The following is a 27,758-nucleotide window of genomic DNA, read 5'->3' on the forward strand; positions in this document are numbered from 1 at the left end:
CTGCTGTCTCACTCTCAACCTGGTCTGTAGATCTATTCTCGAGGCATTAAACTGAAGACCCCAAGGGCCCATCTGACAGACAGGGAGTAAAAATCCTGGCAAAAGGAGCTGGAAATGCCCAAAGGCCTGAGACTCAATGTGGGCCTTAGAAAGGGCTGTAGCATGAATAATAAAAACCAGAGACAGAAATCAGGATTCAACCCAAAACCAGAAAAGCAAAGCAGCAAAGTCACTAGAGAAGTCTTACTTCTACCAAGGCTGGGCGACCACAAACTAAACAGACAGCCTGTCTCTCCTCTCACTTTATATTCCTTCTAATGCTGGGATTAAGGGTGTGTGACTCCCTAGGACTGAGATTAAGGGTGTGAGGCACCACCACCTGGATTTGTTTCTGCATTGATCTTGTGTAGCCCAGGATGGCCTTGAACTCATAGAGATCCATCTGACTCTGTCTCTCAGTTCTGGGATTAAAGATGTGTGTGTGTCACCATTGTCTAAACTCTGGTGGCTTTAGCTTTGCCTCTGATCTTCAGGCAAGATTTATTTATCAAAATACAAATAATATACTACTACATTTTCCTTTTGGTCTAAAATAAAAAAAAAAAGGAGGCTGCTTGTTGGTTCCCAGCTGCTCAGCCCCAAAATAATCACACAGAAACTGTAGTGTTTAAATCACCGCTTGGCCCATTAGCTGTTATTGGCTAACTCTTACATCTTAATTTAACCCATCTCCATTAATCTGTGCATCACCACAAGGTCGTGACTTATCAGCAAAGTTTCAGCATGTCTGTCTCTGGCAGTGGCTCCATGGCTTCTCTCTGACTCCACCTCCTTTCTCCCAGCATTCAGTTTAGTTTTCCCTGCCTACCTAAGTCCTGCCCTATCAATAGGTCAAGGCAGTTTCTTTATTAACCAATGGTATTCACAGCATACAAAGGGGAATCTCACATCAGAAGACTATAAATAATATAAGGAAAACTATATACAATAAATACAATAACTATATACAATATATACAGGGAATAAATATATCAACAATGTCTAGTCCAATTGCATTTGACAAATTCAGAGAAAATACTCCATTATCTATCCTATGAATTCAAAGTTCCTGCCCTGACTTCCTTCATTGATGGACTCTAATGAGGAAGCATGAGTCAGACCCTTTCCTCCCAGCTTGCTTTGGTCATGGTTGTTCATCACAGCAATAGTAACCCTAACTAAGACAAGCCCTGACTGCTGATGGGGAGATCAGAGCCCAGACTGTGAGAACACACCTGGCATGTCATTAGTCACTCAGCGTTGTCCCCATCTGCCTCATCCATCAGAGCTCGTGTGGTCCTACTGCATCGTTCTGTATCTCAGAAATACTGCTGTGTTCAAGTTACTGCCCATTCTTCTCTATTCATGTTCTCTTGTGAAGGCATAAGTCACAAACAATCCCACACCAGTTTGGAATTATGATTATTAGAGAGGTTATTTATTTTAAGGAGGAAAAACTTACAGACCACCATCCCAGACAACAGCCCTCTGCGCAGTCAGGAATGGAGCCTACTTGCCGGAGCTGGAAGCCAGAGCCCGAGCAGAGGGAAGTGGCCGCTTTTTTAAAGGGAGAGAGACCATGCCCCAGTGGGCTGGTATCTCAGCGGCTATTGGCTGAAGGAGTGGGAGGACCTCCTGCAACACTCTTGTATTCCTCAAAAGCTGGTTTTTTTTTTCTTCAGAATATAGTAACACAGTTTGCCCCAGCGTGTGTTGAAATCCACAAAAGCATGAAAAATTTGAGCACAAAATTCTTTGAAGATACTGGAAGACACTATTATGTCACTCCTAGTAGCTACTTGAAGTTTCTGGAGACGTTCAGCCACTTTCTGAGCATCAGACAGGAGGCAATGCGGACGAAAAGGTAAGGCTTCGAGTGAAACAGAAATGTGGGTTTTTACAGAAGTGCTCTATTTATTAAACAACAAAAAAAGATAGATACAAATACAAAATAAGGAATTCAAATATCCCTGGGGATGGAGGTGGGTGGTCCTTGGACTTCCCACAGGGCAGGGAACCCTGATCTCTCTTTGGGCTGACGAGAGAGGGGGACTTGATTGGGGGAGGGGGAGGGAAATGGGAAGTGGTGGCGGGGAAGAGACAGAAATCTTTAATAAATAAATAAAACAAATATCCCTAGGGGCCAACACTGTGGTGGATGGTAGGGAGGACTGTGCACCTCCCCTGCATGTGTCCGGAGGCTGCCCCTTCACAGCGAAGCTGACAGATCTGCCAGCGAGAAATGAGTTCTTGTTAGTCAGTTTGTCCCCTACGTAGACAGAGGAAGGAAGTCCAGAGTGTCTACTGACACAGCTAATGGCTAGAGCCATCCCTCGTGACTTCTAAGACAATACCAATAGAACTGACCCAGCAACTGCAGCACAGATGGCGAGAACACGTGTCACGCTGTGTCACGCTGTGTAGGTAGCTGTTGTGGCTGAGACTGTCAGGAGAAAACCCATGGCAGGAAGCCTCAGACTTCATTAGATCTCTGTTGTTGTCGCCATCATTGTTGTTGAAATATCTTTTACATGTTCTCTGACAATTTCATATGTACATACAGTGTACATCGATCATGCCCACCCACCCCGCTTCTCCCTCACCCACCCGCCAGCCTCCCTCAGCATGTCTTCCCACTGTACCTCATTCCCTCTTCCTTCTCTATTGTTTTTAAAGAACCCTCTGAGTCCACTTAGTGATGCTTCCTGCACACTGACTGATCTTGTCGGCGTGAACTTGTGCAGGTGACCGTATGTGCAGTGGGTCCTAAGTGCCGTAGCCATGTCCTGCCCAGAGATAGCCTTTCTCAACACATCTCCCAGACCTCTCACCCTCTCTTTTTTATGCTGTTAGGGGTGGAACCCAGGGACCCGTGCACGCTCAGCCAGCACTCTGCCACTAACTTGTACCCACAGCCCGTATATATAACCAGAACCCAGGGGACACTGAGAATTTGTCCTATGGCAACCTCCTAGGAAGACAGTAAGTGGCTAGGAATTGGCCTTGTAACATCTACTATAAAAATTCTCACATGCTGGGGAATCCCCGGGGCTTTCTCAGAGTCAGAACTGCCTCAGTCCAGCCTTACCTAGATGGCCTTCGGGCACCTAAGACAAACACTCCAAAACAAGTCTGTCGCAAGCCTATGGTGTGTCCAACTAACAAGTCTTTTAAAGGAAAAGCCACCTCATCAGGTCAGATCCCGTTCGGGTTGTCTTATGAAACACTGAGTGGGAGTAACTAAAGTGATGAGTCCATTTAGAAACTAAACCATAGTCAGAATCCTTGTCTGGAGTCAAGACACGTCACTCATCCAGGTGTCTATAGACACTGTGCCCAAGCTGGCCAGCAGGACTACAGAAACATGATCCTCCATCACAGCTCACACCGGAAGAGTTAAGTCTGTGTGTGAGGAGCACATCCAAGCCTGGTGTTTGCGTAAGAAGTAAGGGTAGTCTCCACCGTATTTTGCTAATTTTATGGATTCGGGGTCAAATTCTTCTTGAGTTTTTGCTAACAACATCCAGTGGGTATAAAAGATTCTGTATCAAATGTAAAACAGCTGGGACAGTCAAAACGCAACCTAAAAAAGCCACACTGTGTTCAAAAGTGGCTCTTGTCAAGGGGAAGCGCCCACCTTCCAGACTGAGATTTCTGTGGTGTGGCAGTTAAATCGAGGTGAGAACAGTCTAGGGAAAGGGCCCAGCTTCTCTCCAGATGGGAGTCAAGAGAGATTAATGGGCCTTCCACTCCTATGTCCAGGATCTGTGGTGTCACCTGTCCCTCTGAAAGACTGTTGCCATCCACTCATGGCCGTGTAACTTGTGTGACTAAGCCCTGTCACAGGCACCTCATGCCCACAGTAAGTTCATTCTCTTCTTACAGCAGCGTGTCATTTACCAAGCTGAGAAAATCCCTCTTGACTCTTGGTTTTATTTTTGTCATGAATTTTATCAAGTGTGTTGATATATTTTCAGGTGACCAGGTCTGACTTCCCTACTTCACACTATTTATATAGGGTGGCTTATATGTCAACTGACTTTCAAATCCTGAATCGGTCTTGAATCCCTAAAGTATAAACCCTGCTTGGTCATGCTGTGTAGTTCTTTATAAGCTTTTGGTTTTATTTGCTACTGTCCAATTGTGCGTTTTTCCTTCTTCCTAGAGGCTGAGCACCCTTAACCTGGCATCTCACACTTGGAATGATGACAACTGGGCCTCAAAAAACTTGAGATTTTGGAGATTTCAGATTAAGGCTGCTCAGCCAGAACATTCTAAGGTTCCAAATGTGCTCCGTTCAGATGTGGGAGGGTTAGCCTGTGGTGCAGGAGAATTGTCTGTATTCTGTCAATCATGTTTTAAATAAACGGTGATTGGCTAGGCAGGAAGTATAGGTGGGACAACCAGTCAGGAAGTAAAGGTGGGGCAACAAGAACAGGAGAATGGTGGGAAGGAGGAAGCCCATTCTTCCCCAGTCCTGCCCAGATCACTGAAGAAACAGGATGTAACCTACCCTGCTGAAAAAGGTATGGAGCCATGTGGCTAACATAGATAAGAATGATGGGTTAAATATAAACTACAAGAGCTAATAAAAAGCCTGAGCTAATAGGCCAATCAGTTTATAATCTTATGGAGACCTCTGTGTGATTTTCTTTGGGATTTACCGACTGTGGGAACTGGGCAGGACAGAAACCCTAAGAGCAGGCCCTCATGTACAAGCCTGTGCTTTGCTTTCCCCTCAGGAACCGCTTCTACATGGGACTCTCCAAGATCCTGGAAGCCACTGTGTTAGTCACGGACATGCAGGAAGAGCTTTTGATCATTGGCCCTCAAATAGAACAAAAAACAAAGGTATCGTCAATCTTAAATATGTCCTAAAGATTGTATAGCCAGATCCAGGACAGGGTCTGTGACCAGACAAAGGTGAATTGAAACTTCAGCTTTGCCCCAATATAGCTGTGCACTTTGAAGAAATCACATTCTAACAATTAAATATGATCATATATCTTAATTGAAATTACTATGGCTGTGGTAAAATGCCATGACTAAAAGCAACTTGGTGAGGAAAGGGTTTATTCAGCTTATTCTTCCACATCACAGTTCATCGTCGAAGGAAGTCAGGACAGGAGCTCGAGACAAGAACTGAAGCGGAGCCTGGAGGAGTGCCGCTTACTGGCTGGCTCAGCCCTTATACGGCCAAGGACCACATGCCCGTGGGTGGCACTGCCCACAGTGTGCTGGGCCCTCCCACATCAATCATCAATAAAATGCCCTACAGACTTGACTCCAGACTAGTCCTATGGAAGCATTTTCTTGATTAAAATTTGTTCTTCCCAGATGATCCTAACTCCTATCAAATTGACATATAAACCAACTAGCACCATAACTAATTATAGAAAATTACTAGGTAATTAGTTAAATCCATCAGAAATCTGCTATGGTAATTTGCTGCCTGTCACTTATTTTAAAGGCTTATGGGTTTTTTAGTTTGGGGTGTGTGTGTGTGTTGCTAGAGATTAAAATTAAGATCTGACACTAACTGGGCAAGTTCTCTACCACTGCGATATACCCCCCAACTCTTGCTCTCTCTCTCTCTCTCTCTCTCTCTCTCTCTCTCTCTCTCCCCTCTCTTCCCCCCTCTCTCTCTCTTTCTCTCTCTCTTTCTATATATATATATATATATATATATATATATATATATATTATATATATATAATTATATATATAATATATATATAATTATTTCCTTTCTGAGACTCCAGTGACACCTATGTGAGACCCTTTTTATAAAGTTATTTTTATCTGTATGGGTGAATTGCCTGCATGTATGTATGTGTGCCTAGTGCCTGTGGAAGTCAGAAGAGGGCATCAGATCCCCTGGAATTGGAGTTACAGATGGTTGTGAGCTGTCATGTAGGTACTGGGAATTGAACCTGGGTCCTCTGGAAGTGCAGCCAGTGCTCTTAACTACTGAGCCACCTCTCTAGCTCCTTGTCATCTGTCTTGATGTGTATGAAATCATCTTTATGGTAGTCATCCTAATTATTCTGCTACATAGATTTCAGGCTAATTTCTATAAATTATATAGTTAATAAATAAACTAGTTTCTGCTCTAAAGAAGTCATGCCAAAGCTCATTCCAAGAAAAACTGTTTGGTTCATTAGGAAAAAGAAATCCTGATGGAAAAGCTACGGAAAGATTCACAAATAGTTGAAAAAGTTCAGGTACTTGTGAAACAGGATGAGGAGATCGTGGCTGAAGAAGTAAGGATTGTGGAAGACTATGCTCAGGTGAGCTGAATTTCAGTGAATCCAGGCTGCCTGGGGCTCTGAACCTCCACATGTCACCGGTGGCGGCCCAATGATGGATACCTTTGGTCCTACCCCAGCAAACATGTCCTGAGCCCCTACTGCAAGCAGGAAGCCATTAAGAGAAAGTAGGGAACCCAGCAGAAGGTAGTCCCTTTCCCAGGAAGCTCTGCAGGCTGCACTGGAACTCACGTGAGCCATGCCTCCAGGAGTAGCATCTGCAGAGAGCCGAGAGGCTCTGGGGATGACTGTTTGACCTTGCCAATTCTGTTGTTTACTATGGAAACCCTCTGTCCCTTCTGTCTCTCCCAGTCACAATTCTGGAGCCAGAGTAGTGAAGTAGGTTAAGTTTGCTCAACTCTAGTCTGATTACTAGCCAATCCTTCTCAAAGAAGCAACCACACATGTTGAAATAAACTGATTGATTTACCAGTTGCACCCATGAGCTTCAATCACTGGCTAATCTCCTGAAGCCTAAATCTGTTGTAGAATATTATTTTAAGGTGTGTTACTCTTGTTTATGCTCTGGAACATTTAATGATGCAAAGATGTGTTTGATTAAATAAATTCACCTGCTGTCTGAAGGCTGCGTCAGCAACTGGCTGACAGACGTAGGGAGGAGCCAGGAGGAGAAGGGGGTTATAAGGCGGGGCAAGAAAAAGCCAGAGGATGCCTTTTGGGAGAGGCAGGTGAGTTGCTTGCTATTCAGCCTCTCTGGGAAGCAGGATTCTATCTCAGTCTTTGAATCTTGAGTTCTTTGGGGGGACAGAGATTTAAGTAAATTCTCTTAATAGCTTTGAAAGAGTTGGTGCCTGAGAGAGCAGAATTTCTTCAGGCTGCAGCTCTTGCAGCCTAGCTGCTACTGGTAGCCGCAGAGTTGCATTTGCTGTCTAGATAGCTGTAGCTTAAAAGGAAGAGGCCAACATAAGTCAGTCCTAGGAAAGGCTTACTACAGACCACAGTGAACGTCAACATAGATTTCAAGTTGTTCTCCGGGTAACTTCAAAAGTACACAGGCTCACTATGTAAGCCCAACAACTTGGTGTGTGACACACGCTGGCCTTAAACTCACAGAGCTCTGCCCGCCTCTGTCTCTTCAGCACGCACACCCACACCTGGCTTGGCTGGCTTCTTATCAGAACTGATTAGCTCTCATTGTTTTTCTTGCTGTTTTATGACATGGTCTCATTGTGTAGACCTAGCCTGGGACTTGCTCTGTAGACCAGGCTGGCCTCAAACTCTGTGATCCACTGTTGGGAGCAGTGAGACCCCAGATCCTGAATTTCTTGTAATCCCGTGATCTGAGTGCCTACAGCTGCTCTGAGCACGAGACCTTCAGGAGTTCCTGATGGCAGGAGAGTGGTTTCTGGTGGGTTTGGCTGGGGCGTGTCTATCTCTATATAATCTGCCCCTGAACACAAAAAAGGGGGCATTCTTGGGGAATTCAAGGATGACCCATGTCACTGTCTCTGTCTGTGTGTGTCTATGTATTTTAACCTCCAGCCCCCTTGCCCGAAGCTCGTGAACTGGGTGCCAGCGCACAGAGCGCAGACACGGGGACGCCATGCGCGGCAATCCACCAGACTCTGCCTTCTCAGTGCTAGGACTGTAGGCGCGGGTCACCAGTCCCTCTTGTAACAGAAAGTCGTCTCAAAGGGCGTCTGTCATACTATGTTGAAACTGAAAGACAAGGCCAAAGCCACTCAGTGTTTCTTTTTTTGTTTTTTTGTTTTTTGTTTTTTTGTTTTTTGAGACAGGGTTTCTCTGTAGCTTTGGAGCCTGTTCTGGAACTAACTCTTATAGACCAAGTTGGCCTCAAGATCCTCCTGCCTCTGCCTCTCGAGTGCTGGGATTAAAGGCGTGCACCACCACCGCCCGGCTCTCTCTCAGTGTTTCTACTTTCCATGTTGCCCATGACAGAAGCATGTGTGCACATGTCTAATCCATACTATAAAAACGCCAAACCACATTTTCCATCAACATTCCAATGATTTGAAGTATGGAACTATATTTGTTCATATATAATGAGGATTATGTCTTCATTACAGAAAACCACCAATGAACTAAAAAGTGTGCTGCCCGCTTTAGAAAAGGCAATTGTGGCTCTGAATGCCCTGGATAAAAGTGATATTTCTGAATTAAGGTGAGTCGTCTCTTTTGAGTTAAAATGCCTCTGAATAGGATAAAAATGTGTGGTAAAAGTCAGCATTCCAATTTTTATTGACTGTTGACTAATTTGTATCCACTTATTACTATAAATTTCTCTTTATGTGTGGTATTTATCATGTTATTGGTTTAAGGCATGCCAGTATTTATGGGTCCTTAAGAGAAAATCACCACCCCGCTAAAAGCGTGAGCTATTTGTTATCAACTGAATTGCCATCTCTGCTGTGTAACACTTCACATCCTAGAACAGTAACGTCCAGCATTATCTGAACTGCAGTTAGAACACAGCGTCGATGCCCCAGCCCTCATTTCAGGGTGACTCAGAACCCACCACAGAACACAGGAGACTGCAGTGCTGACACACACCTCAAGGAGGCGCTGCGGGAGCGTTTCTCCCTGATGTCTTTTCCAAACAGTATCCTGGTGTGTGAAGAAAGGGACTGAAGAAAAATAGCCAAGAAAGCCCTGGAAGAAATGAACTATGGCAGGGTACAAAGGTTTGAACCTTTAGATCCTGATCTTAAGTTTTAGGTCAAATTTATTTATTTATTTATTTATTTATTTATTTATTTATTTTTGAGAGAGAGAGAGAGAGAGATAGGGTTTTCCTGTGCTGTGTAGCTCTGGCTGTCCTGGAACTCAATCTGTAGACCAGACTGGCCTCGAACTCAAGAGATCTGCCTGCATCTGCCTCCCAAGTGCTGGCTTTAAAGGTATGTGCCTCCACTCCCAGCCTGCGTGGGAATGTTTTTAATTTGAGGCTTCCAAGTCAAGAGTGGAAATCTCTAAATATCCTATCTCCAAGCATGGCAAGTATTGCATTGTTCTTAGGAAATAGTGTCTTAAGGGGCTGGAGAGATGGTTCAGTGGATCCAGGTTTGATTCCCACTATCCACATAACTCTTAACTATCCATAACTCCAGTTCCAGGGGATCTGACACCATCTTTTGGCTTCCATGAGCACCAGGTGCTCATGTGATGAACAAAAACATACATGCAGGCAAAACACCCATACATGTAAAATAATATTTGAAAAAATTTTAAGACAGTAGTGTTTTAACAAAGGACATGAGAGCACAGGGCAAGCCTACCATCACATTCCTCTGTATGTGCACGCGCTGAAATCACAGGCATGCACTGCAGGGCTCAACTTGTCACATATGGGTGTTGGGAATCTTTAGGCTCAGCAGCAAGCACTTTACCGACTGAGTCATCTCTCTGGCCCCAACCTCATCACATTTGTGACACATTAACAGCAGATAAGAGCCTATCACAGCCAAGTTCATCCACCTAACGCTGATGGCCAAAGGCACAGAGAACAGAAGGCAGCTGAGTTCTCGAGACCCTCACCTGCAAGCGAGGGTCATTAGTCTTAGTCATTTCCTCTTGTGTTGGCAAACCTGTTGCGTGCACACTATGTGACAGACCTGTCCTAGGCGCTGCGGTCACCGCAACCACTAGTGGGAAGGAACCCTCTGCTCTGAGCTGACGTTGCTGCAGAGAAGAGAGTGCTGTTTGGCAGAAGGACGGGCAGCTGTGTGGCGAAAGCATGGCAGAGGAGTAGGAAACACACACATCTCTGGTTTTCAGGAGCTGTGAGGTAACGGAGGTGGCAGGAGAAGGGGATGCAGACAGAGGGGCTTTTCACGGTGTCACTAGAGGCCACGCCGTCCCCAGCATCGCCCCCAAACAACCTGCACTGTGTGACTTCCTTCCAGAACATCCTTTTCATTTAACTTTTGTTCTGGTAGGTATTACTGACAGAAGAGCTCAAACACCCAGTAATTTTTTTGTATTATTAATTTTAAATATGTATCCATTGAGGGGGCAGGATGTGTACACCTGAGTGCAGGTTCCCATGGATACCAGAGCATCAGCTCCTGTGAAGTGACAGGCGGTTGTGAGCCACCCAGTGTGGGTTCTGGGAAACAAACCTAGATCCTCTGCAAATAGAGCATGTGCTCTTAACCACCAAGCCTTCTCTCTCCAGTGACCATGTTTCAAGAACAGTGAAGCACTGCCTGGAGTGCTGCCACTTCCTCCTGAGTTTCCATCAATGCAGCAGGGATGGCGGGTGAGGGTCTGAGTGGGCAAACACAGAAAAGTCACACTGAAGGTCCCAGCCCAGCGACGATCATTCTCGCACTGGGAAATCCCTTTCCTCTGCCTTGGGATGGCAAGTGCTGTGTGGACCAGCATTCCCTTCGTTCTTTCCTATACTTGATTGCTCATAAAGAGACTCCCTTCTGATGTTACTAATGTAGCTAGAAACTGGTTGGGACACAACCAAAAGTGATTGGCAATGTTCCAGTCATGATCCTTTTATTCTTACTGTAGAAAGAGATCCCAACATATCCCTCTGCCCCAAAGTTTTTTGTAGTAGGGAGAGCGGCGGGGCTAGCTTTACCGGAAACAATTACACGGAAACTGAATTCCTTTAAACACTGCCTGGCCCATTAGTTCCAGCCTCTTATTGGCTAGCTCTTACATATTGATCTAACCCATCTAACCCATTTCTAATATTCTGTGTAGCACCACAAGCTGGCTTACCAGGAAAGATCTTAACCTGCGTCTCTCTGGAGTGGGAGAATCATGGCGACTCTTGACTTGGCTTTCTTTCTCCCAGCATTCTGTTCTGTTTACTACGCCTACCTAATTTTCTGTCCTGTTAAAGGGCCAAGGCAGTTTCTTTATTTAACCAATGAAATCAACACAAAAGACTCCCACATCATTTTTTCTACCAGTAACCTTAGCACTGCAGTGAGGATAAAGAGAAGTCACAAGATAAGCATAGAGATAGTCAGGGACAGTCCTTAAATCTCAAGGGCAGGGCTGATTTGCGTGTGCACATGCGTGCACAACGTCTCTGTGGCATGGTCATCAGAAGGTCAACTAGAAAGACACAGGAAGGTTCCTGGATTAAAATGAGTCTGCAGTGGGTACTTTTGTAACCAAAAGAATTAGTCTCTAACTCAAATGATTTTCAGATTTTGAATTTTATGCATTTAGTCTTCCTAAAGCAAAGATATCTGTGTACTAAAGACATTCATTTTTTAAAAAAGTAATCAAACAGTAAAATACCTCTATGTTGACTGGAGCTCCTTATAAGAATGCTCGCTAAAAACATGTATGCATGCATGGTGTCTCTTGTATGGGAAAACTGGACTTAGCTGTGTGTGTCTGTGTGTGTATGAGAGGGGGGGATGAAAGCAGAAGGGTGATATTTGTAAAAAGGAGGGGGGGCAGTGGGAGAGGAGACAGGACACAAAAGGGCATTGGGAGAGAGTAAGAGCAAACTGCAAACGACACATAGGAAAATTTCATAATGAAGCCCATTGTTTTGTAGTCTCTCTGAACCATGTGGTGTAGATAAAGTCTAAAAGACTGTGTATGTAATGATTTTCATCATGCTCCCCTGTCTTTCAGAGTGTATACACGGCCCCCCTTCCTTGTTCTGACAGTCATGAATGCTGTGTGTATCCTTCTACAGAAGAAACCTAACTGGGCAACAGCCAAACTTCTGCTTTCCGAAACCAGCTTCCTAAAGAAACTGATTAACCTGGACAAGGACAGCATCCCTGATAAGGTGAAACACTGAGAGCTAGCGAGCACATGGTGGGTGTGTCCCATCTCTACAGTCTACAGACTCCAGCAGAAGTGCTAACAGTGGTTATGAATTACAAGTGAAAATAAAAAGGGATTTAAGAATGAAATGTATTGCAGGTGGAAGACAGAGTTAAGAGAGGGGAGCTAGCAAGATGATAAAGGGGTGAAGGCATTCATCACCAAGCCTGACAACATGAGTCTGATCCCCAGAATCCACATAATAGGAGAGAACTGACTCCCACAAGTTGTCCAAAGACAACCTCATGTGTGCCCTGGTACATATGTTTGCACGCGCACACACATGCACACACTTAATAAATACTAAAACAAGAACAGGAGAGCACAGTTTTCTTATGAAAGTGTTCTTCTACAATCCTCATTGTAAACATTAGCAGCTAATCATACTTAACCAGCAAGTTATGGTAGTCTGTGCCACTGGGAAGCACAGAGTTATGGTAGTCCGTGCCACTGGGAAGCACAGAGTTATGGTAGTCCGTGCCACTGGGAAGCACAGAGTTATGGTAGTCCGTGCCACTGGGAAGCACAGAGTTATGGTAGTCCGTGCCACTGGGAAGCACAGAGTTATGGTAGTCCGTGCCACTGGGAAGCACAGAGTTATGGTAGTCTGTGCCACTGGGAAGCACAGAGTTATGGTAGTCCGTGCCACTGGGAAGCACAGAGTTATGGTAGTCTGTGCCACTGGGAAGCACAGAGTTGCACACAGGAAAGATGAAGTTTTGGGCAGAATGCCAGTGGTGGTACTCATTCATGAATTAATATAACAATTTGTTCTCTAATGAATAATTAACAAATACGGTCCCCTGTGGCTTTATTTAAATACATCTAAAAAGAATCACTCTTATAAAACAGTAATTAAAAGCCTAACAGCTTCAAAACAATCAGAACGTATTAATAGTGGCAGGTTAGGAGGAACCACCAACATCTGAGTTATTCAGGAAAGTGGTGGTGTTCCCAGGCAAGAGAAGAGATGCCTAACCAGAAAGCAGGAAGGAATCCAAGTCTAAGAAAGATGCTATACCATTTATGGCTCATAAAGGCAGATAAGGAATTCTGTATACTTAACTATAAAATAAATAGCATTATTAAGCCAATAGGCCACTTGGGGGCAGGACATCATCCCCTCACAATAGAGTGCACCAAGGGATTGAAGGGAGAAGTTCCTTTTAAATATTAGCAAAGTCACTGCAACAGTGACAGATATTTAGTAGAAAGACTCCCTCTGGTGCCCAACATGGGGCTCAAACCCACAACCCTGAGATTAAGAGTCTCATGCTCTATTGACTGAGATAGATAGGAGTAAGTAGCTGGCTGTTTTGCTTTTCTGATCTTCAAGTTGAACCCCAATATTGGTCTCTGAATTTTTATTTATTATGCCATATTTAGTGCCCAATGTGGGGCACCAACACGTGGGACCAGGCAGGAGAGAAACTTCTGTCAACATCCCTCCATCTACGGCCACTTTGAACCCTAGGTACAATTGTAATGTCTTCAGTTGAGGTAGAGGGAAATCATCCTTAGGGGAATTAATCATTCATTCTAACGTACGTTGCATGTAATACATTCTCCGTAGGTGTTCCTGAAGCTCAGGAAGATCTTAAATTTGCCTGATTTCAATCCCAAAAAGATTGCTCTGGTTTCTGTGGCTTGTTGCTCCATGTGTCAGTGGGTTATAGCCTTGAATGACTACCACGAAGTTCAGAAGGTACTCCTTGCCTCCTCTGTCCCTGTGATCTGCAGGGGACACCACAGCTCCTAGAGTAATTTGTAGTTAGCAGAGCTCGGGTCCCTCTGTAAAAAGAATGCATATGCTGAGCTAATCCCATAGATTGTTTCTTTTAAATATTTTATGAAAGCTATGCTACATTTCTATTTGTTTGATTTAATATTTTGTCCATAGCAAACTGTATCCCTTATGTGCATATATCAAATCCCAGGAAATTTTATCTTAAAGACTGATATCTATAAGTGTCTCTCAAGCACAAGACATTTTAAACCATAAGCCTAACTGTTTAACCCCTGGATGTTTGACCCCCGTGAAGATGGTGAGCCCTAAGCAGGCACAAGTGGCTGAAGCTCAGAATGTCCTTCGAATTGCAAAGCAAAGGTTGTCTGAAAAACAAAGAGGTTTGCAACTGGTAAGCTTTGGGGTCCTAAGTTTTTGTTTTGTTACTTGTTAAATCCTCACTGCCTTTAAGAAGTACATAACATTGCCAAGGAAAGTCAACCAGTACCTCAGCGGTGAGGGTATTGCTCAGAATGTTGTCTAGTAGCATGTCGGCCTGAGAGCCCACCCCCAGCACAGCAAGGGCGGGGTGTGGAGAAGCCATTGACTCAGTAGAACTTAGTAACCAAAAATAATGGTCCAGTTAGGAGACCGATTGTGAGGACTAAGTAAATAATACAGACGTGACATGTGTTAATTATCTTTATATAATACCGTCTCAACACCTTTCTCTCTTTGTAACTTCAGTGTATTAAAAGTTTAACCAGTATCGGCTGGGCAGCAGTGGCGCACACCCAAGCTATAGTTGACTCCATTGGCTTTATGCCTTTTATGGGAATGTCCTCCTGTTGTATACTTTCTTCTATTTCAAATATGTACCCTCTGTCCATCAGGGCCGTAATGGAGAAAATACTTCTGAAAATTGTAGAGAACTCTGGGAAACAGGCCTAGACCTCAGTAATCACCCGTGCCCTCATCAAAGCACCCCTTACGAAGTCTAGTGCCCAGCACATGCCTGTATGTTGAATTTCATGGATATGCCCTGTACTTGAATAACTGCATCTTAAGTAGTGAGGAAGATGGGAGAAATGCAGCAAGGACAACATCTCCAAGTGTTAACAAGAGGCTGCAGGGACGGCAGAGATGGGTCATCATTACTCTTCCAGAGAACCTGAGTTCCAGTCCCAGCTTCCATGTCAGTCAGCTTCAGGGGATCCCATGCTCTCTTCTGGCCCTCATGGGCATCTGCATGGATGTGCACATACCTACATACACATACACAAATACACACAATTAAAAATTAATCCTACCACAGAACTGTATCTTTAGCCCATAATATATATTATTTTACAAAATAAATTTTAATTTAGTTTCATACTTTTATAAAGATAATAAGGAAAAATTACAGATCAAACTAAATACAATTCTGTATATACTATTATAACATGTATATATAAAATGTTACATAATTGTATATCATGCCTGCACAATTATATCTATATATATTTATATATCCATGCCATATTCAAGATTCTATGCTAAACCCTCTTGTTAGCTTATTTCAAAAATCTGGCATAATCAAATTAACTTGATTTGGTCCATAGCCATTTGACCGAAGCAGCATGCTTTGGGACCATGGGACACAGTACAGCGTGATGGAATGGGGTGGGGGTGGGGGGGCTTGTTCACTGCACTGTAAATAGGAAGCGGGAAGGAGTGGTAAGAAGGAATGGGGCCTTGACGACCCCTCAAAGGGCATGCTGCCAATGATGTCACTTCCTTCCACTAGGACTCACCTGCTGAAGCTTGTGACCCCTCCTAACTGCCGCATGTTGGGGAACAGGCCTTCAGCACATGGGCCTGTGCAGAATATTTCATACGCAAATCTTAACAGCAGTGAAGAGTGTTTCCTGTAGGTAACGGAGGGGCCTTCTCAGACTTACTTCATCCCTCCATCCTGACTCGTTTATTCCTCAGATCTGCTTGGTATATTTGGAGTGGGAAAAGTTCGGCCATTTTCTTTCTTCTATTTCTTTATTTTGGAAACAGAAACCTAAGATGTGCTCTCTTCATAGCTGAGGATGACCCTGGACTTAGGCCCCTCAGTCCTCTAGCTCTGGAGTGTAGGCGTGTGAGCCGATGCACCTGGTTTTACACAACACTGAAGATCAAACCCAGATAGTCTGCAGCATGGCAAGCATGCCACCAGCTGAGCTACGTGCCCAGCCCTCAGGCATGTTCTTTAGAGAATAACTTAGTTATGACATAGTTATCCTTGTGAACAGATAAATTAGAAAACGATGACTCTGCCCATGCTTAGGACTGCAGGAAGGGTTTCTGCAGAAAGCAGGCGGCTTTTCACGGTACTCCAGGGCTGAGAGACCTGCTTGCTTCTGTGCGTACATCTCATTCATGTAGCCTATGTAGCGAGCTTTTCTAGGCTGTGAAAGGGAAGTGGTTGCACGCTAAGGCAAGAGAAATGTCAGACAATGTAAACCAAGAAAGAGAGACGTTTTCTCAATGGTGAGTTTGTCTTTCAGATTGAAGAACATTTACATTTTTTACACACATCCTACAAAGACATTGTTGCTGAGAAACAACAGCTGGCTTATCGGAAGAAGCTGGCCACCAAGCGGCTGCAGTGCGCGTCCATCCTGCTAACCGTCCTGGAAGACGAGAAGGCATGGCTTTCCTTAGCTTCTAATCTCCTTTCCTAGTTCCCAAGGCATCTGCTTGCCCTCCTTGCCCTCTGCTCCTGTTAATCACACACCTAGAACTGCTTCTGTATCCCACCGCCCAGAAAGATCTAGATAAGAGTCCTACTCCAGTAAAGCAGAAGAATCCTGTCCACTTGTTGGTCAGGGCTCTTCTCTCCTGTTGCCAAGAAGAAGACAGCAGCACACTTCTCTGTGATGGGGGCGGGGCTTTCAGTGGCCACATTGTGAGGTCCGTCCCCCCCTAGCCTGGAAGAATGCAGGTAGAGTGTATGGATGTAGACAAAAGAGAAAAGCCGGCATTAGAACGAAAAGCGAAAACCTTTTGTTCTGTTGGTCTGAGTCCTTTTATCTGATTTTTAAATTTTTCTAATTCGCTCCTAATAAGCTGGCTAAAATCTCGGTTTAGTTACACCTCGCCTACCCCAAAGGATATTGCAAAATCCTAAAGATAACTTTGTTGTAATTATTTGAGGGAATATATTGTAGAAGGCTCTTCAAAGACAGCAATGGGATTGTGGGATAAAGTCTTACCAACCAGAGGGAGACTGCTGTTCTCAAAACTTAACTGATGTCCCTAAGAGTCCAGTGACTTCTGGGGGGCAGAGGAGCACCAGCATTGCTCCTGCTCTCTGACTCCTAGAGAGGTGAATGTCTGTTAGCCCTGCTCTCTCCAGCGACCAACCAAACACACGATGCTCTCCACACTCCAACTTCCTCCTCTAAACATGAAATCAGTGGCATTTTTTTTAAATTTTGTTTATTATTTTGTTTATTTTAAGATAGGGCTCACTATGTAGTTCTGACTGGCCTTGAACTCACACAGGTCCACCTGTCTCTGTCTCCCTGCTGAGACTAAAGATGTCTGTCACTATGTCTGACTCGATGGCATTTTTTTAATGGGATGGTAAAGTGTCAAGTGAGAGTTTCACAATAAAGTGTCCATTGAGAATGTATTCAGCAGATGGTGAGCGTGGGATGATAGAGCATCAATAACAAAATGTGATCTTGTTTGCTTGTTTTATGTGACCAGTTCTCATGATGCAGCCAAAGCGGGCCTTGGCCTCATTAACAGAAAACAGTTCCTTGGCAGGGGCAGGGTAAGATTTTTTTTGTAGTGAATTTTTTTGTTTTATCTAGATGAGACCTTCTCCAGATCTCAATCAGAAACAGTATTGCCAGGTAGTTTCCAGCAGTGGGTGATAAAACCCCTAGTGAATCCATCTTGGGGCTCTGTCGCCCTTGCTGGCCTGGAATTGATGGCTGCACTCCTGAGTCAGCCTCTCGAGTGCCAAATTTGCAGGCCGGTGCCACCACGCCCATCCTGGCCTTATACAACCTGAGAGTGTCAAAGTGATGGCCATTATAGATCTGACACAGGGACCGTTCATTTTCAGATGATCTCACGGGATTAGGCTCGGGAGGGAACTTGGTGAGGAAAGTGCTTGCCTCATGAGGATGAGGAACTGAGTTTGGGTCCTCAGCACCCATGTAAAAGTATATCAGTCCCCCAGGACTGAAGGGAAGAAACCGGCAGGTCCTGGAGACTTGCTGGCCAGCTAGGATAGCCCCAGTTGGTGAGCTCCAAGTTCAGTGACCTTGTCTCCAAAAAAATTAAATAATAGCAATAGGAGTAGGTTAGGGAGGTTGCTTAGTGGGTAAGAACACTGCTGGGTGAGCATGAGAATTTAAGTTCAGGTCCCCAACAACCATGTAAAAAGCTGGGCATGGCTGTTGCGCAGGCATGTAACCCCAGCACTGTGAGGGACAGAGACAGGAGGATTGCTGAGGGTGTTTTGGCCATCAGTCTAACCAGGTTCAGTGAGAGACCCTCAAGGGAATAATGGAAGAGAGTGATGGAGCAGGACACTTGAGGTCCTCTACCTCTACTGCAAGCCTGCACCTGCACACCCAAAACAGTCAAATAAGGTGGACACTAGAGGATGCCCAGTGTGTGCATGCCCACACAGATATCTACCACACACATAACACACAAATATTTAAGGAATTGTCAACTCAATAAACTGAATTCTTTTAACATTTAGATTCGATGGCAAGAAACAATCAAGGAAATAGACAAGAAGCTGAGAGGCATCTGCGGTGACATACTTCTTTCCTCCGCGTCCATTGCCTACAGCGGAGTCTTGACACCAGAGTTCCGCCAGCCAGAGATGCAGAAATGGGAGGGCTTCTGCACTCAACACAAGATTTCCTTGTCATCCAAATTTTCCTTAATGGAAGTGATGGCAGAAAAAAATGAGGTAGTAGCATAATTCTATTATCCAATTAAGTGACTTGTTGGTGGTTGGTGTACAGGAGGGTGTGTTGGGCATGGATGTTTTCTCTAAATCACAGTGACAAGTGAAAATACTGAAGCCTTTTATTCTTTAACTTGTAGATTGAACACCTCTATTTGCCATATCTCTCCTGTTTCTCATTCTCTAATAAAATTCACAAAATATTCTTTTGTAATCCTAGCACCCTGTCATAATGAATCTAGCCAGTTTCTCTCAAACTCCCTTCAGTAACAAAATTATTGAACCATGGATGCATTCATAGCCACGGCCAAACGCACAGACCTATACTTTCCAATAGATATCTATTGTCCATTTATGTAAATCCTTTGTGAATGTTTAAAGGATTTTTAAAAGGATAAATGCCTAGTATTATTTAATCCTCATCATTTTAGGTCAGTTAAATGGACCTTACAACCTATGAGGTTTTATGAGAAAATACCAGCTTCTCTGTTTCCCAATGACTAACCATCTAAACACATCATTGACTGCATTAGATGTGTATAAACTCAGTGCTCCAATTATAAGTCTAAAATTGTAAGAGCACATAATTTGCACCAAAGCCCAAACCAGAAGCCACGTGTTATTTAGAAAGAACACATCTAAAACATTAAGACTGGGGACTTTTTTTTTGATTAATTATGCATGCAGATGTCATTCACACAGCACACAGACAGCACAGACACATTCACACAGTACAGACTTACCTGGGACTTGAACCAGCGACCTCGGGCTCTGCGGGCGGCGTTCCAATCCTCTCAGCCAGCTCTCCAACCATTTGACTGGGGACTTTTTAAAAAGCAGAAAATGTCCCACAGATTACAAATGAAGATGAACCAGTCTCCAAGGCCCAGAAAGAAGTAATAACATCATAGTTTACTGTGCACTAGGAATGGATTCGGTTCTCCAGAACTATATTAATAATTCTAAACTTGTCTATTGATAACATGACTTCAAATATTAAGCAAACATTTTTTAATTTATTCACTTATTTTACATCCAGACATCAGTCCCTCCCCCATCCCATTCCTTTCCTCCACCACCCCTCCATCCCCAATCCACCCCTTCTCTGTTTCTGTTCAGAAAGGGGCGAGCTTCCCATGGGTGTCAATGTAGCATGTCAGCATGGCACATGAAGCTGAGGAAGGACTAGGCTCCTCCCCTTAGTAAGGCTGGGCAAGGCAACCCAGTATGAAGAATAGGTTCCCAAAAGCCAGCCAATTAGGGACAGGCCTGCTCCCACTATTAGGAGACCCACAAAGTAGACCAAGCTACATAACTGTCATACATATAGAAGGCCTAGGTCAGTCTCACTCAGGCTCCCTGGTTGACGGTTCTGCCTCTGTGAGCCCCTGTGAGCCCTTATGAGCCCAGGTTGATTCTGTGGGTTCCCTTGTGATGATCTTGGCCTTCTTGGCGCTTGCAGTCCTTCCCCTCTCTCCTCTTCCCTGCTCAGCCCAGTTAATCACACATTTCAAAAATAAAAAATAAAATAAAAACCACCGAGAAAACAGATGGCCTGTTGAAGGAGTTTGAATGAGGGGTCCTCCACGGGCTCATATATTTAAATACTGAGTCCCTAGTTGGTTGCAGGTTTTGGAGAAGTGTAGAGAGGCAGCCTTGCTGGAGGAAGTCCATCACTGGAGACACGCTTTGAGGGGAAAAGGCTTTGCTACTCCAATTTGCTCTCTCTGCGTCAAGCTTGTGTTTGAAGAGACGGGTGCTCAGCTTCCTGTTCCGGCCGCCAGGCCTGCTGCTTACTGCCATTCCCGCCCCCTATATGGATGTATGAAGGTCACTAAGCTCTTCCTCCCATAAGTCACCTTGGTCAATGGGTTTCATCACAGCAGGGGGGGGGTGACAAAGACAGTAGTTGGTACCAGAGAGTAGGCTATTGCTGTGAGCAACCTACCATGCTTTTTTGGTTTGGTTTGTTGAGACAGGGTTTCTCTGCAGCTTTGGAGCCTGTCCTGGAACTAGCTTTTGTAGACCAGGCTGGCCTCGAACTCACAGAGATCCCCCTGCCTCTGCCTCCCGAGTGCTGGGATTAAAGGCATGCGCCACCACCACCTGGCACCATGCTATTCTTTTATAGGACTGTGGAAGAGTCTGGAACTTGAAGCTAGAAAAGTAGCTGAATGTTATCGATGGAGATTAATGGTCCCTGCTGATAGGTAACAGGCAGCCATCTCCAACAAACAACAGGAACATTTAAGTCTCTTCTCAGGTTCCTCGTGGTGGTTTTATATTCTCATCATGCAGAACTCAGCTGCACACCATTCCTCATAGGCTGACCCCCCCGCAAGAGAAAGACCCTTTCTTCCATCTAAACTCAGTCTCCATGGGTTCTCCTAGAGAAGCCCCACTCCTTCGGCTGGGAGTGTCCCTGGTATCCTATGCCTTCTCTCACCTCCTCAGGCTCCACCGACTTCTAAGACTGTGGGGAGACAGAAGTGAGGGGAAAGATAGGGTCCTGAAAAGAGTGGGAGGCTCATCAAGGCAGAGGTATCCCGAGGCGAGTCCGAGATGTGCACCTGGTTCTGACGGTATGGCCGAAGGCACATCCCTGGATTTTCAGCTTCCCCATCTGAGGAACTAGAGTGCGGGTACGAGTTTTTTAATGAGGTAATGAATACATGTGCTTGAGAAGGTGGTGGGTTGCAGCAGTCAGTGCTGTCTTCACAGCGCTGCCTGACTGTTTCCTATGTGGCTAGAGCCTGGGAGTCCTGGAACCTAGTCCCTTGCTGTCTGCTCTGTTTCTACAGTGTCTTACGTCACTCTCATTACAAAAATCCAACTTGTTTTAAATTGTTTGTTCCCTTATTCCTTTCAAGGATTATTTGTCTAAAACAATGATTGTTTAAAATCCTTCATGACCCCTTTACAGGACCTAAGCCTATGTAGAAGTTTCTGGACTAGTGTTTCCATTCCAGATCCGCCGATGGCATAATCAAGGGCTGCCTCTCGGTCAGCACTCAACTGAAAATGCCATCTTGATGAAAAGTACCCAGCAGTGGCCACTGGTGATTGACCCACACAAACAAGCACTCCACTGGATCCGTCAGATGGAAGGGCCCCAGCTGCAAGAGATTTCCGCGGAAGACAGCAGTTACCTCCAAATGCTTAAAACCGCCATGCAAGTGGGAGCCTGTGTCCTCTTGCAGGTATTTTGGATGACGTCTCCTGATTCCTTCTTTCTCTTCTTTCTACTGCAACCCTTGTTATGTGCAAGGAACATAAAGGGAGAAGCTTTAAGTGTCCAGGATCTTTGTCAAACAAGCGTATGCATAATTATATTTATATGTGTGTACTATATATGTGCACACATGCACATAGCTTAGCGCTCTTACACCTATCTTTCTCTGATGGTCTCAACTATGATTTAAGATGATTTTTTATTTGCATCTCTTGGACTTTTTCAGAACGCCCCTGAGGCATTCCCTCCCAGCTTGATGGCAATTCTAAAGAAGGATATTTGCCAGAAAAGAGGGCATTATTACATCAGAATCGATGATGCTGAGATTGAATACAGTGAAAACTTCAGGTGATGTCTCTCATAGTCAAATCCAGTCCTGTGGTTTAATTTTTAAGATAAGGAACATAGCATCATCCTGAAAAGTGGGATCTTGAGGAAAAAGAGCAGTTGTATCATGAATATTGCATTGGGTTTGATGGGTTGTGGCTGTCACCCATTTTCAGAGAGTGAGTTTGATCCATGTTGTCAGCCTGTATCTGATGTGTGGCCAGAGAGCCTGGCCCACTTAGTCCAGAAGAGTTTGATTTAATCCCCTTGACCAACACCAACACAGGCACGATAAACTTTGGCCGCTTTACAAAACAAAAAGCAAGCTGCGACTGGCGGCTCAGCCGGTGCTTGCTGTGCAAGCATGAGCACCCGGGTCTGGAACACACGTGTAAAGGGTGACACGCCCCTGTAGTCAGCTCAGGGAAGGCAGAGACGAGCCAGTCCCGAGAGTCCAGTGGTCTGTCATCCTCGCCAACTGAGAGACACTGTCTCAGAAAGATCGAGAGCATTTGAAGAAAATACCTGAAGTCAGTCTTTAGACACGCACATATAAATTCATATTTAAAATTCAGAACAAGAAAATTTTGCCCAGGGAGGTAGAAGCACTAGGAGGGAAAATGGAATCCTTAACAATGAAGACTTCTTCACGTCAGATGAGCTCATGGAGGGCTGGGCTCTTCGACAGTTGACATCCAGTCCACCAAAGCCACCGGGGCGAGTGCACTTAGAGGCCCTTTGTCTCTTGAATTCAGACAGAATTCAAGACAAATTGGAGGACAGCAAGGGTGATTTTTGGAGAGAAATTTATTCTGGGTTTCTGGGTGAGACACAAGAGACACAGGACTTAAGCAGAGTTCCCAAATAGCAAGAGCAGGTCACAAAGCTGGGGCATCGTGAAGTATCCTTATATAGGGGCTCATCTAGGTCACCACTCATCCCATCACAGAGGATTCATGTGCCTCGGTAACTTTGAGAAAGACGCAAGGTGCCAGGACAGAATCAGAAGTGCCGTGAGAACCAAGGCCACTCCTGGCTTCTAGTCAAGGACTAGAATCAGAACTGTTCATTTTTGAGGTCCCTGTCCCCAAACTGCCTGGCAGGCTTCTCTACTGTTCTCTCAGCTGCCCAGAATCTGAGGCTCCCTCCAGGCAACTTCATGAAGGGCTATTTTGTGGGAACATTTGGCGGCCACAGAAACACAGTTCCTGGGAAAGCCTTTGGGCTGTGTGAGAGCATTGTCTCTTCATGGGCAGAGCCAGGGGAGTCACAGTAACTGGCCAACTGATCCCCAGAAAGGACAGCTCCCAGAAGATGGGGAGAGGGTGCTGCCTTAAAAGACTGACTTGGGGACAGATCTCCACTCTCCCTGGCCAAGCCTCAGCCTCACCTTTTAAAAGTAGAGTGGACATAGCCCTGCTCTTCTTAGTGTCTATAAAAACAAGACCTAGAATCTCATTCTTTCTCACTGCCTGCTCTAAACCACCACCTTCCCTCCTGTCCCACCAACTCCATGCCCTGGCTGCCTTTCCACCAGAAAGTCCAGTAACTCCAAACCCCCACTGCCTTACATCCTCAGCCGTGGAAACCATTCTTCACAATGATCCAGTGGCGTCAAAACTCTGACCATTTGTGTTTACCCTGGCCTTAGGCTTAAATCTAGTAAGGATATAATTCACAGCTGTTTTTAAAGTATTAAATGCAGACTTATTCTCATAGTATAAACCAGGGGCATGAACTGAGCACAAAACTGAAAAATGAATCTTCACTTCCAGAAAAATACAGTTTATAGTATTTAAACATTTGGTATCATGTTATTCATTCTTCTGTTGTTCTTTGGATAACTGGTGTCCTCCTCACTTTTAGGCTGTACTTGTCTACAGAACTGGACAACCCCCACTTTCTTCCGTCAGCTTATAACTTTGTTACTATTATCAACTTCACGGTAACATTCCAGGGCTTGCAGGATCAGCTTTTATCGACAGTAGTAAGTCATGAAGTTCCTCATTTGGAAAACCAACGTGCCCAGTTATTAGAGAGTATTTCCCTTGATGCTATAACTCTGGAGGAACTGGAGGATAAAACATTGACTTTACTCCAGAAAACAGAAGGTGAGGAAGATACTGAGTGTGATCGGGAGACTTAAATGAAAGTAAAAAAAATAAATAATAAATAAAACCATAAGGTTATTTTCTGAACTGGTACCAAAAGTGCCAAGGTTCCATTACTACCAGATAACCAGTTGGAACGAGTAAGTCCCACCCATAATAGCATGTTTGCTACTGTGGGTGGAGCTAGGGATCAAACCCAGGGTCTTGTGCATACAGGTAAACACTCTAACCACTGAGTTACATCCCCGACCTCTGTGTGTGTGGATGTGTGTGTGTCTCTGTCTGTGTCTATCTGTCAGTCTGCCGATGTCTGTGTATATATGTCTGTCTGTGAGTGTGTGTATAAGGTAAATTTATTCTTTATGATGGAATTGTTACTTATTCCAGTGATAAAAATAGAATTCACAAACAGAATTAAGAAAAGGGAGTGGGAAGTGGGGCCTGCTGCATACTGTCAACCCTGCTTCTTAGAAATATGATTAGCCTGGAGACTGGAGAGATTGCTCAGCGGTTAAGAGCTGCTTTTCCAGTGGACCGAGGTTCAATTCCCAGCTCCCACATAGCAACTCCCAACTGTCTGTAACTCCAAGATCTAACACCCTCATACAGAAATAAGTGCAGCAGGGCTGGAGAGATGGCTCAGAGGTTAAGAGCATTGCCTGCTCTTCCAAAGGTCCTGAGTTCAATTCCCAGCAACCACATGGTGGCTCACAACCATCTGTAATGAGGTCTGGTGCCCTCTTCTGGCCTGCAGGCATACACACAGAACATTGTACACATAATAAATAAATATTAAAAAAAATAGAAATAAGTGCAGCAAAACGCCAATGTACATAAATAGGAATAGATAAATTATTTTTTAAAAAAGAAATATTATTAATCATTTTAAAACTATCTTAGTGACCCTTCCCTGAAGCCCATGCCCACACTTCAGTCCGCCTTTACTTTTTCTGGGCTCCTCTTTTTCTCCTAAGCCTAATGTTTTAGTCTAAATTAAAATTTCTTAATAAAATTTCCAACTCTGCTTTACAGTTAAAAGAAAAAGAACCTATCTGGACAAAAAACCAATAAGAAGCCACAGTAAAAACTCATGCAGTGCCCAGAGCAGGAAACAGCTACTTCCCATTTCAAAGGTTTTTTTGTTCAAATTCATGTTTTGTTCATTTTTAGGAAGTGTATTGGATGATGAAGAAATTGTAGAAACCCTAAGAAAATCCAAAATGACTTCAAATGAAATTTCCAAACGTATCAAAGAAACAGAGAAAGCAGAACGTGAAATTGGAGCGATTCGCAAGAACTACCTCCCCATAGCCACAAGGGGCGCCCTGCTCTACTTCGTGCTGGCCAGCCTCACGCAGGTGGAGTACATGTACCAATTCTCTCTGGAGTGGTTCCGGCAGGTTTTCGTTTTCTCTACAGTTTCCAAAACCAAAGAACAAAAGCCCGATTGGCAAACGGACGAAACAGCTCAGGAAAAAGCCGATGAGATGAGTGTCTCGAATCAACAGAATCTGGAAAATCCCTTGACCAAGAATACTAAACATGCAATCGACGTGCTGACAAGAAACGTGTTTAGGGTAAGCCATCCTTATACCGCGAATTTCCCCGGCCCTGCCTCTTGGGCTGTGGTAACTGTTGTTGTTTCTGTAGGTGGTCTCTTCAGCTCTATTTAACGAGCATAAACTCTGCTTCTCCTTCCGGCTTTGCACCACAATCATGAGAGATGCCAGCGACCGTCTGATGGCCAGTGACATAGGATTTCTACCAGAAGAAGAATGGAACATCTTTTTATATTCTGGCATTTTGATAAATATTAAAAATATGCTACTATCCAAGCCTCGACTGAATAGTAAGTTAAAATAATTTCTTTGGATATGATTTAATAACAGACACTGAAATATGCTTCCTTGTAAATACGAAAAGATTTTGAGATTTACTTCTGCACTTAAGGTCAGATTCCATGTCGGCCTCACTAATGTGTGAACATGCAGTTATCAGGTTCTTCATGTGTTTGTGAGAAAACATTTCACTACACAGTCAGGCTAGCCTAGAACTCGTGATCCTCCCAAGTCATTTTTGAGTGAGTGAAATGAAAAAATAAATCATAGCCAGTTAAATTATGGTAGGCCTAGTGTGAAGCAGGCTATCTAGTGGTGGTGAAGAGGAACAGATACATTGGTTACAATGCCATCTGTCATGGTGAAGAGAGACACACATATTGATTATGATGCCATCAGGCCCCTTCCTGCGCAATGTTTCTACCCTTGCTACTGGAAACTTGAGCCACAAAGCATGCCTATCTGTGGTGCCCAGAGGTTCATGTTTGAATGCTTGGTCCTCAGTGGAATTGTTTGGGAAGGATTTGGAGGTGTGGCTTTGTTGGATGAGCCATGTCACTCAGGGTGGGCTTTGGGGTTTCAAAAACCTATGCCAGGCTCACTGTTTGTCTCTCTGCCTGGTAATCAGGATATAAAGCTCTCAACCACTGCACCATCTCTATGCCTGTCTACTTCCTTCCATGATGACCATGCACTAACCCTCTAAAACTGTAATCAAGCCCCTAATTAAATGTTTTATTTATAAGAGTTGGCTTGGTCACAGTATCTCTTCACAGCAATAAAGTGATGAGATGCTATCTGAAATACACAGGACAGTCGCTTAATGATTGAATCTTTTAAGCCCTGTGATGTAGCAAAAATAACGGTAAAGGGAAATGTCTGACTCTAAATGAATAAAAACAGGAAGATCTCAGGATTGGAGACATGACTCAACAGTTAAGAGCATATACTCTTCTTGCAGAGAACTCAAGTTCAGTTCCTAATGCCCACATCAGGCAGCTCACAACTGCCTATAGTTCCAGTTCCACGGAGACCAGGCCTGCCAGCACCTGCACACACAAGCACATATCCTCATGCAGGTAGACGCCCCACACACACACATGAAACATTTTAAAAAATAAACATCTAAAACAGAAAGATCTCAGATCCGCAAAATAAGTTTCTACCTCGAGATATGCTTTTTAAAGGAGCAGCAAAGTGGATGTCTCCTATTTTCTCATTTCAAAACATGTTAGAAAACTGCCCTGCTATGGAATAGATTATAGTCACATTAAAACAGATCAATGGGGGCTAGAAAGAGCTCACTGGTTAAGAGCATATATTGCTCTTGAAGAGGGCCCAAGTTTGGTTCCCAGCACAGACATCAGGCAGCTCACAACCACCTGCAGCACTAGCTCAAGGAGGTCTGATGCCCT

General features: G+C 44.4%; 1 protein-coding gene across 1 annotated transcript in view; it reads left to right on the forward strand.

Annotated features, from left to right (window-relative positions):
• The window catches only part of Dnah14 (dynein axonemal heavy chain 14), a 257,032-nt gene that overhangs the window by 166,735 nt on the left and 62,539 nt on the right, over positions 1 to 27,758 (forward strand). Inside the window, exons 57-70 of the mRNA XM_041635247.1 lie at positions 1,722 to 1,903; positions 4,782 to 4,890; positions 6,204 to 6,329; positions 8,396 to 8,490; positions 11,940 to 12,099; positions 13,711 to 13,842; positions 14,180 to 14,275; positions 16,404 to 16,544; positions 18,623 to 18,838; positions 21,805 to 22,035; positions 22,294 to 22,415; positions 24,261 to 24,505; positions 25,676 to 26,082; positions 26,156 to 26,354. Coding sequence (XP_041491181.1) covers positions 1,722 to 1,903; positions 4,782 to 4,890; positions 6,204 to 6,329; positions 8,396 to 8,490; positions 11,940 to 12,099; positions 13,711 to 13,842; positions 14,180 to 14,275; positions 16,404 to 16,544; positions 18,623 to 18,838; positions 21,805 to 22,035; positions 22,294 to 22,415; positions 24,261 to 24,505; positions 25,676 to 26,082; positions 26,156 to 26,354 — 2,461 coding nt within the window. The remainder of the gene's footprint in view (positions 1 to 1,721; positions 1,904 to 4,781; positions 4,891 to 6,203; positions 6,330 to 8,395; positions 8,491 to 11,939; positions 12,100 to 13,710; positions 13,843 to 14,179; positions 14,276 to 16,403; positions 16,545 to 18,622; positions 18,839 to 21,804; positions 22,036 to 22,293; positions 22,416 to 24,260; positions 24,506 to 25,675; positions 26,083 to 26,155; positions 26,355 to 27,758) is intronic.

Source organism: Microtus oregoni, unplaced genomic scaffold (genome assembly GCF_018167655.1).
Source record: "Microtus oregoni isolate MIOR12 unplaced genomic scaffold, Mior012 000047F_ref0000412, whole genome shotgun sequence".
In the NCBI taxonomy this organism is placed as follows: domain Eukaryota; kingdom Metazoa; phylum Chordata; class Mammalia; order Rodentia; family Cricetidae; genus Microtus; species Microtus oregoni.